This window comes from Eutrigla gurnardus (genome assembly GCF_963514095.1).
Source record: "Eutrigla gurnardus genome assembly, chromosome: 6".
Taxonomy (NCBI): domain Eukaryota; kingdom Metazoa; phylum Chordata; class Actinopteri; order Perciformes; family Triglidae; genus Eutrigla; species Eutrigla gurnardus.
In genome coordinates this window covers 23241654-23252081 of record NC_139920.1, presented here as the reverse complement: position 1 = coordinate 23252081, position 10428 = coordinate 23241654, and the positions used below count along the sequence as shown (strand labels likewise).

General features: G+C 40.8%; 1 protein-coding gene across 1 annotated transcript; it reads left to right on the top strand.

The window, feature by feature from the left end:
- LOC311015163 (alkaline phosphatase-like) lies at positions 1 to 9224 on the top strand. The gene is made up of 11 exons (XM_084012271.1): positions 1 to 120; positions 700 to 828; positions 3388 to 3503; positions 4547 to 4721; positions 5469 to 5641; positions 5782 to 5916; positions 6009 to 6084; positions 6646 to 6784; positions 6953 to 7137; positions 7676 to 7792; positions 8935 to 9224. Exons 1-11 carry the CDS (start codon positions 27 to 29, stop codon positions 9207 to 9209), a joined length of 1614 nt encoding a protein of 537 aa, XP_083868397.1. The 5' UTR covers positions 1 to 26; the 3' UTR covers positions 9210 to 9224.
- Positions 9225 to 10428: the final 1204 nt, after the last annotated feature.

The following is a 10428-nucleotide window of genomic DNA, read 5'->3' as shown; positions in this document are numbered from 1 at the left end:
CCTCTCCAGGTCGCCTCGGATTAGACATGCAGACGCCACATTGCAGGGCACCCAATCTCCTGCTCATCCTTCTGGGCCCCTTGCTGTTGACTGTGGGTCGGGCCGACGTGGAGAGCCAAGGTGAGGAGACGACAGACTTATTATTGCCGCCTGCCAGTTTGGGATATTAGTAGCACTTTGTGGGCAGACAAATGGACGCACTGAGGGACTCAGCAGGTAACCTCAACCTGGGAAACACTGTGTAAGTGTTGATGCACAAAGGTGTATGTGAGTATATTTTTTGCCTGTGTCTACCTGTTTATGTAAAATGCGGGATGGACTGTTTGTCGTTGGTTTAGTTTTGGCGTGCGGCGGGAGGAATGTTCCTGTTTGACTTTCCTCACTGAGAATCCAAAGTGTCTTCAAGCTGTTTTTGTCACTTTTTGTCACCTCTTCAGGAAGCCTCCTTTCTTGTCTAAGTTGAGGCCAAATATAATTCAAAGTGTCACATAAAGGCAGAGAGAGATGCATACGCAGTCACCTACGAAAAACACTTGAATTCACTCGAAGCTTTTATGTACTGGAGATTTACTATTCGAAGCATGCAAACACCCACAACATCACACACAAACCTGATTCTCTACCTGCAAAATCTCTGAGGTCCACATCCACGCTCCCCCACATACCCATCTAATCCTCCGTGTGTGTGTTTCCATGCAGCGGCGCTGTATGAACTTGAGAGGGAACCGGCCTACTGGGATGCTCAGGCCAGGGCAACACTGGATGCTGCGCTGAAACTCCGCCCCCGGGAGCACCAGGCCAAAAATCTCATCCTGTTCCTCGGCGACGGTAGGCCAATGCTATCATTATTGAGATCTTTTCCAGGAAAAGAACTATCAACAATGACTCGTTTGTGGTTGAAGTTTGAAAATAGTTGTGGTTAATTGACAATGCGGCTCAATATTCGATTGCAGGACCTTGTGTTCGGTTACAGTGTGTTTGCTGAGGCTCAGGAAAAAGTGAAAGGTGAAGGAAAGTGGCTTTGACAGGGGACTGTGAGCGAGTGGTAGTGCAAGCAGTTGTCTAGAATTGTGAGGGCTGATGATTGTAACGAAAATTTGGACAGCTTAACCCTCCTGTTACCCTTAAAACCCCCCAGCCCTTTTTGCATCCAGAATAGAGTGGTGAAGTCCCGCCCCTCCATTTCCGGGACATGGGTCCTCAAAAGCAAAAAAATATCAATGCGATTCAATGGGTAGATACAAATTATTTTCTGGTCCCGTTTGAATTGTGCCATGGATTTCACATATGTTCTTTGTGATATTTAAAGAAAATTTTTCACGCAAAGAAGACGACAATTAAGCGCGAAGAGTTTTGATAAAGTTAGGTTTTGTGTGAGCCGCTTTGTGAACTACAGCTCCTCGCTGTTCTCGTCGCGAATGATATACGTCACCACCCGCCGAGTCCGAAGTCCGCCGAGATGGCTGTTTCTCTGCTCCACTTCACCGCTTTTTTCCAAGGGCAGAATAAAAGTATCGAAAGGGGGGAGAACCACTATAAGTCGGGTCATGTGGAGAGCCTCAACTTCGCCGATGGGGAGGGAAAAGGGCGATGACGTGACGTCACATACGCGACACAACATGTAGTCTTTATCATTGTGTTTTCTCAATGAATTTTAACTGAAGAATTGCACAATAAACGGTCAAACTCTTGACATGGAAAATTATAATTTAAGCCTATAAACAACATTTGTGTAATCCAAGGCATAACGACCGGGGGATCAGATAATAATTATTTTCCGTCCATTGAACACCATTCATTTTTTTCGCTCCGAAAGGACCCATGGCGCCGTTACTTCCTGCTTCCGCTTCGGCACTCTATACGTATCGAAAAATAGGCTAATCACGAAAAATAGTTTGTAAATGCATCCAAAATGTGTGTACATTAAAAATATAATCATCATGTTCATTTTATGTTTACTTATTTGCCCTCATTATATTAGGAAAAATCACTGAATCACTGAAATCAAGCAAAAGAAAAGGTCTGTTTCGGGATGTTAAACATGGAATGGGGTCAAATTGAACCCAAGGATAACAGGAGGGTTAATTCAATTGTTCCAATGCTTAAAATGAATTTAATTTATGTGGAAATCTCACAAAGCTCTCAGGTAACTGAGATAGAGAGGTATGAATCTCACATCTCATCTCCCTACTAACACTGGTTCACTTTAATCCTGAAATTGATTTTTCTGGACCTCAAGCAAGTAGTTTCAGTTGCCTTAACATAACGCTGCACTGAATGATATGTTTGTATTAACAAAAGGATCAAATGATGAAGTGTTATGTAAAAGGGCTCCAACCCGCAGATTCCTGTTCAGAAGTTAGGAACCCGCTTGTGAACATAGTGGAACGTGTTGCAGCTAAAGAACCAGATATTTCTCTCAGGAGTTGGTGGAGACCAAAACAGAGCTGGAGTGAGAGTGAATATTGTAGTTACGAACAAATATTTTTAATGGTGCAAGGCAATGACGCAAACTGCACTTATTTCAAACACACTACACACATTAGTGGTCAGCAACAGGGTTAATTCGCTACATGTTTTAGCAGTGTTATCCATGGTTTTCAGTGACTGAACTATCTACCAAAGACAACTATTGCCGGTTGGGGAAAGTATCCATCTGGATTGTATTCGATTGGAACATTTTTCTTATTAGTTGTCACCAGTGTGGTACATCTACAGCTGGTAAGCTGAAGTATTTCTTTTTTTTTTAAAGGGGAGCCGTGTGAAGGCAGGGAGATTTAAGTATGTTTTTCCTGTCGACCACTAGAATATCTGCTTTAAATCAGACGTAGTCGCATTTCTGGGTGGTCGAAAGCAGAGTTGTCTTTGTGCATCTCACCAGTCATGCCTTGCACGGAGCATGTTCTCGGTTTTATGACTAAGATGTTGAAAGGAGAGTTAAGTGCATCGCTGTGACATGGGCTCCGTAAAAAAAAAAAAAAGTATGGTTGACAAAGTCAGGGGTTAACTCTAATACTGGACCACAGGAAGAGACAGGTCCCCTTGCTTGTTTTAGAAAATCAAAAGGTATACTGGATGTTTTATGTAAAAATGTTGATATGAGTCAGTTTGTCTCTGTGATGATTTTGCTTGTAAATCTGGTTCCACTACAAAACCACTTCCTTAAATGCCCTGTCTGACTGACAGATTTGTATAATATTTGGGGTGAATTATTCAAAATTCAACAGCAGAATAGTATTCTGGGCTTGGTGGAATCAGAAAAGCAAAACCTTCACACAATGTGAATATTTCACAATATAATATAATATATATTGATTGTTATATGCAATTCAAACTGTCTGTAGACTAAGATAGTGAAGACGTTACCTGTAAATCATTGTCTCACAGGAATGGGCGTGTCCACGGTGTCGGCAGCGCGAATTCTGCGAGGTCAGATGGAGGGCAGATCAGGGGAGGAGACAATGCTGGCCATGGACACCTTCCCATATGTGGCACTGTCAAAGGTGACAGCACGACACAGTTCACCTGCAGCTCTATAATCTTTATTCATGGACAAATTAACAAAGTGTGGACTACAATGCAATTTCTCATTTGAAAGAGCCAGTAAGGTTTCATCTTAGTTAAGTTGAGCTTTTCAACCATTATTCCCTCTGCAGTCATTTTTAGTAATCCTTTGGGGTATGCTTACATATTCATATTTTGTATTTAATTTGTGAGTTAAAAGGAGGAAAAGAGAGGGGGGAGGGGACAATGACAATGGTGAAATAGTGATTTAGAACTTTTCTGAAGTATTTGAAAGTGACATATTCTCATATACATTTATATAAAAAAACAGGCCAAACGTCTGCACTCTGTGACCCCCCTCCCCCCCACAGATTTGATTGTGTGTGTGTGTGTGTGTGTGTGTGTGTGTGTGTGTGTGTGTGTGTGTGTGTGTGTGTGTGTGTGTGTGTGTGTGTGTGTGTGTGTTTGTGTACATTGTGCCAAGGCAAAGCAATAAAGAGTTCACAGAGTGTAGAGACATAAAACCGAATCACTTTTGCCTGCTCCATAACTGTAAAGCATTTTGAAAAACAGATATGTGAAAAATGTGCTAAATAACTACCATTAGTACCGTGTCTTTTTAAATAACTATAGATAGATAGATAGATAGATAGATAGATAGATAGATAGATAGATAGATAGATAGATAGATAGATAAGTGTTTCAGTGTGTGTGTGTGTGTGTGTGTGTGTCCAATTTTCTTTGGTCTTTTAACATGTTGCATCTTGCCTCATACCATCCTGCTCCGACTTTAGTCAAACCTTTGTGTGAAAATAATTTCAAGGGATTGAACTAAAAACAACACTTAAAGTTAATCCACTAAGAGAAACTGTGAAAATGGGTTGGATCAGTTATCATCAGTTATTATCGTAGCTTAAATGTGAATGTATTTGATGTCCTCTGTGTGCCTCTGTTCTTTAGTATAGAAAAGGAAATACCACTTTAAATGCATATAAATGTTTTTTTCCTGTCCTTAAATCGTGTTTGTCCTTCTACTCCCCAGACCTACAGTGTGGATAAGCAGGTAGCAGACAGTGCTAGCACGGCTACGGCCTACCACTGTGGGGTCAAGGCCAACGCTAAAACCGTGGGGCTCAGTGCTAACGCGGTGGCCTACGAGTGTAACACCACCTTTGGTAACGAGGTCTACTCAGTGCTACGGCGCGCTAAAGCACAAGGTAAAGACACCAACTGGCTTGGCTGCGTACAGCGGGCGTGCCGTGTACTTGAAGGTCCAGGGCTAGGTCAACTGGTTGGAATGACATTCTTATCTGCCATAACATAAAATAAGAGGAATAAAACATTCATTTGATAAGCATATCTCCTGCTACTTGAGCGTCACTAGTTCAATGTTCAGAATGTGTCTAATCAACAGATTAAGGCATTTTTTATGATTGACCCATGACGGGTCATTATTGTCCATTATTAGACAATTATACTCACTTCATTTATTTTAGTTTTGCTATGTGATATTTTGTCTATAGTCTTCATACAACTTTATACTAGAGCATTCCCCATAAAGCCATTAAACCATTAATTATATAATGTTTCTAAGAGGCAGTGCTTTGTTTTTAAAGTTGAACCTCAAAGGTTGGAATGGAAAGTTTTCCTAAGGCAAGCCAACTAGATTTCCTTTCAGTTATTGGTGATTAGATAAACAAATGCTACAATAAAGGTAAAGAGCAGTGATTTCGATCCATTTTCACTAATTCATTTCTACATGCTTTTCTTGAGTCCAATCATTCATATCTACCAACTGGAACCTCTGGAACCTTTTTCCATTGGGCTTCATGACATAGCTGCACCCATTAAGAATTGAGAACATTTGCTGCTTGTTCATTTGTACCAATTTTCCAACTTTCACATTGTGTGTGATCACCTTTACAGTTATACCTCTGATTTGGGCGTGTCTCTGCGTTGTTCAGGTAAATCGGTTGGCGTGGTGACCACCACCCGTGTCCAGCATGCCTCGCCAGCCGCTGCTTATGCCCACTCTGTCAGCCGCAGTTGGTACAGCGACGCGGACCTCCCTTCTAGCGCCCGCCGACAGGGCTGCGTCGACATCGCAACCCAACTGGTCACCAATGTTGACATTGATGTATGTAAGAACAATTGCGTTCATAGCTTAATACATGTACACAGTATTTGGTTACCTGGTAGATTATAAAATCAACAGTACAAAGACCATCATAGGCTTATAAATGTAATGATCCCATTGTGCCTGGTTTTCCCTTTAAGGTGATCCTGGGGGGAGGGAGGATGTATATGACACCTAAAGGCACTCTGGACCCTGAGTACCCTACCTCCACCACTCGCAAGGGGGACCGCAAAGACAAAAAGAACCTCATTGATGTGTGGCTAAAGGCTAAACCAGTAGGATTATTTAACCCTGCTCTTGGATATTTCCATGTATTTTAAAAAATATGATTCAAAGATTCAAAGTGCCTTCTGGTTTTGTTTTTCAGAACAAGAAGTCACACTATGTTTGGCACAGGAAGGAGTTCGATGAGATCAATGTAAAAGCTACTGACAGGCTCATGGGTGGGTAAATGTTAACTGTATGCATCACATAGAATATACACACTCACACACACTCACACACACACACACACAATAACATGGTGTGCTTACATACACTTCTTATCTCAGAAGCAAGATAATTCCAGTTAACTCAGCTTGCATCTTTACAGCCATGTGAAGAAGTCATGACACCATAAAGTCACAGTTGTGAGTGCAGCGTTAAAAACCAGGGCAAGGGCACGTTCCTTGCTGCAATGACAGAGGCAGCATAATTATTATTTTTATTAGTAACATGATTGGTAGCATGTTCTGGGCTTGTCGGGACATTTTTAATCACTTTGCAGATCACCGTTATCAACTTTTCAAATTAGAAATAGCATACGTTGTAATTTGTGATTGATTTATGACTAAATGGCATTTACGATTGCATTTAGGATTTATTTAAAATCTTCCATCTTGTTTTTTTTCTCTCACTTTGCTCTTTAACTCTATCAGTCTAGATTTAACTGAGTATTACCACATTTTTTCTTTTGATTCTACAGTACTTTTAAAATGCTATATCCTTCTGTTTTGTTGGTTCAGGTCTGTTTGAGCCAAAGGACATGCGATTCGAGGTTTTCCGGAACAGCACGCGTGACCCCTCCATTGTGGAGATGACTGAAAAGGCCATACAAATCCTCAGCAAAAATCCCAAAGGATACTTTCTGTTTGTGGAAGATGAGTATAATATCAACAGTCCTCTAATACAGAATCTCATCAAGCTAGACAAGAATTGTGAATTATGGTCATCTCTGACGGGCTATTGTGAGCGCTTAGGCCATCAAAACCACATTTCTATCCTGATGATTTTAAAGAACACAGTTTTTTGTGTTTTTATGTTACGAGGGAGAATTGATCACGGCCACCATGACGGCATTGCCAAACTGGCCCTGACAGAAGCTGTGATGTTTGACCGTGCGATTCAGCGCTCTGCACAGCTGACCAGGGAGTCCGATACCCTAACTGTGGTCACAGCTGACCACTCCCACGTCTTCACCTTTGGTGGCAACACACCTCGGGGGAATCCTATCTTTGGTATGTTTGCAAAGTGACGCTTGCAGTCCAGCTTGAAATTGGCATGAACATGGTGCTCAGAAACATGACCTTTATAAAGTAACAGGAAGAGAAAAAGCAAATATTAAGTGGTTTTGGATTTGGAAGAAAACCACACCTGAAAAAGAGTAGAACTAGCCTAAAATGACATTATATATTCATATACTATATGGAGGTGATTATACACTGTTGCCCATAAAGTTGGAATATTTTGTTTTCAGACACAACCCTCTTTTTATTCCTATTTAAATGCATCAGTAATCACTTTTGACTAGGTGCAATGATAACATTGGGTTCCAATCACCCAGGTGAAATGAATTCATGCATTTGTTTGGCACTATAAAAGACAAGATGTTTGCAAATCATCCCAACCTCATGGGCAACCCTTGAGATTGTGCTTACATAACTTGCTTCGAGTTTGTATTTGTCTCAGACAGAACATGAGCCTCTAACCGATGTGACCAATGTATTATAACTCGCTTTCTCACCCATTTTTTTAATTTATTTTTTTGTCATTCAGGTCTGGCACCAAAGAGAGCCGATGACAGAATGCCTTTCACCAGCATCCTTTATGCCAACGGCCCTGGTTATGTCCATATAAATGGAACCAGGGGGAACATCACAATGGTGGATTACTGTAAGCCCATACTAATGTCTTTCAGATGTGCCACTCGTCGGCGCTGATGTGTGTACAGACAGCGTGAACTGATGTGGTCGTGGCTGACTCATGCCTGTGTTTTTCTCTGGAAAGCAAAGATGAAATATGATGTTAATGCTATTGCTGTCTTGCATTTTTGTTCTCTGCACAGGCCTCATTGTGTACACATAACTGAAGAAAGCTATTTGTATTTCTTGGTGAAAATACTAGACAGCAATGTTCCAGTTCCACCTCCTCTTGTTCTGCACCATTCACTTCAATCATTGCATGAGTGTGTATATTTGAAGGTGGAAATACCACCATCCAATGACGAATTACTCTTTAAAAACACCCAATTTTGTCTTGCTGAATGGACTGGCTTCACTCTCCACTGCACTCTCAACCCTTCTGGTACCTTAAGTAAACATGCAATTACATTCATTTCTAAACTTGTATGTAGCCATCTGGAGAAATCTGAAGCTCTGTAAAAGTTAGCATCTGGATTCTGATGAAGACTATGAGGCCAAAAAATAATAGAGAAGGAAGAGCTACGGTTAGTCAAGGGTTTCACATTTGTTCTTCTTCTTTTGTATACCATAACTTCAAGAACACTTTTAGTATAATGTTTTAAACATTTAGTAATATTGTTTTGGGAGAGGAATAAGTGAGGGAATCTGTTAGTACACTTTCGAAAGATCAGTCAATGAGGCTAGTTAGTTAGCTGGCTACCTAGCTAGCTAGTTGGTTGGTTAGTTAGTCAATTGGTTGGCTAGTTAGTTAGTTAGTTAGTTAGTTAGTTAGTTAGCTAGTTAGTTAGTTAGCTAGTTAGTTAGCTAGTTAGCTACAGTGTCCACAATTTAGATGTACTAAATGTTGTAATTTCATCAATTTAATTAGGTAAATTACAGAAGATCTGCTAAACACCATTTTATGTGCCATAAAAACCTCCACGAGATAGATGGTATACTACACAGTCACAGTGAAGAATGAAGTTAGTCTGGACTGACATCAGGGTTCATTTATGGTGACAGTCTGCAAAAAAGCATCTGTTTGTTATTAAGTCTTGATGATCCACCCAGAGAATTTTGTCCAAAACAGTGTTTGGTCACATTCTACATGCTCTCCTGGTTTTTTCTCTCCAGACGACGAGGAGTACATGCAGCAGGCCGCCGTCCCGTTGGATGCTGAGACGCATGGCGGGGAGGACGTGGCCATCTACGCCAAGGGCCCAATGGCTCACCTGTTCCACGGGGTGAAAGAACAGAACTACGTGGCACACGTCATGGCCTACGCCGCTTGCTTGGAGCCCTACACGGACTGCCCTCCTCATCCTCACAACCACAACTCGACGGGGTGTGTGAACACGTACTCGAGCCTCCTGTTTGGCCTGCTTAGCCTCCTCTGGTTACTCAGATGACCCCCAAACACACACACACACACACACACACATTAACACGCTCACATAAATACATTGTATGCATGCAGCAATACAGACACTCAATGCACAGCTAGCTCACTGAAACAGCTCTGGCACACTACATGGCATGGGACAATAATGAATTTGATCAATTAACAGTGTTCTACAGTGTTTGCCACTGTAGAGCCCTCTGCATTTTCTTCATAGGGGCTATTTCAAACCTGTACCTGCAACATGACTACTAACTTGCACAAACTGGTTATTTTATTAGTTTGATCTTTGTGCTCTTCTTGTTTTCCAAAATTAAAAATAATCACTGTTTGCACTCACTCAGAGCTTGTAAACATTTGCAAAGAGCTGTAATTGACTATTTACATACATTATACATCTGAGGCTTCACCCAGAATAACTTGAAACCAGCAGACTGAAGACTCATTGTTGAACTTGTGGACGTTTAGACTGTTAGACGTTGTCGACATGGATTAAATGATTATATGACAGGAACAGACACAGGAACTACGAGCCATCGTGCATTGCAAGCTGCAACACCAGCAGACCTTACAAGGACTCATAAAGATGCTGTATGTCTTTCAGGAGTGGAAAAATAATATGTTGCTTTTAATACGTTTTTTTTTTAGTTTTTAGTTCAAGTTTATATCTTGACCTCATTGGTTCCAAATAGTAAATCTGTTTTCAGTCAGATCACTTGATGAGTATTTGTATTGTACATGAATGTATTTTGTAAGCAAATCTTTTTTTTATCAATGTATTTTTATACCGTGTTTTTTTGCAAATATAACTTAAAAAGGATGACAACAAATATAACTCTTTCTTGGTGAGTCCTTTCTCCAATTAATTTCATAGTAACTACATCAGGTCATATCTAAGTTTCATAAAGATTTCCTTGAAAGCAACTGAAATTTGAGATATTTGCTGGAAAGGGTTTTGTTAAAAAAGTTGCTACTTTGTTATGATGCTAATAACCGCCAGCTATGCTAGCTAATTTCCCACAAATGTACACACATATTTTTTTAATTAATACATCACAATGGCTTGTTAAGGTCCTTAAGGTGATGGCTGTTGATGGTTACTGTTGTTTTTTTTTATATGGGACCAAATTGTCATCTTATGGGTGTTTATTGATTGTGTGGTTGGGCTAAGATGCTAGTGGTAGCCTTCAGTTGTTGTCATAGCAACGGCAAACATCCGGTCAAGCAGC

Excerpts from the sequence above, each read along its gene's own strand:
- LOC311015163 (XM_084012271.1), top strand. The coding sequence starts at position 27 with ATGCAGACGCCACATTGCAGGGCACCCAATCTCCTGCTCATCCTTCTG. Across the intron at positions 4,722-5,468 it reads ACGGCGCGCTAAAGCACAAG|GTAAATCGGTTGGCGTGGTG; the intron begins GTAAAGACACCA and ends TGCGTTGTTCAG. Across the intron at positions 5,917-6,008 it reads TGTGGCTAAAGGCTAAACCA|AACAAGAAGTCACACTATGT; the intron begins GTAGGATTATTT and ends TTTGTTTTTCAG.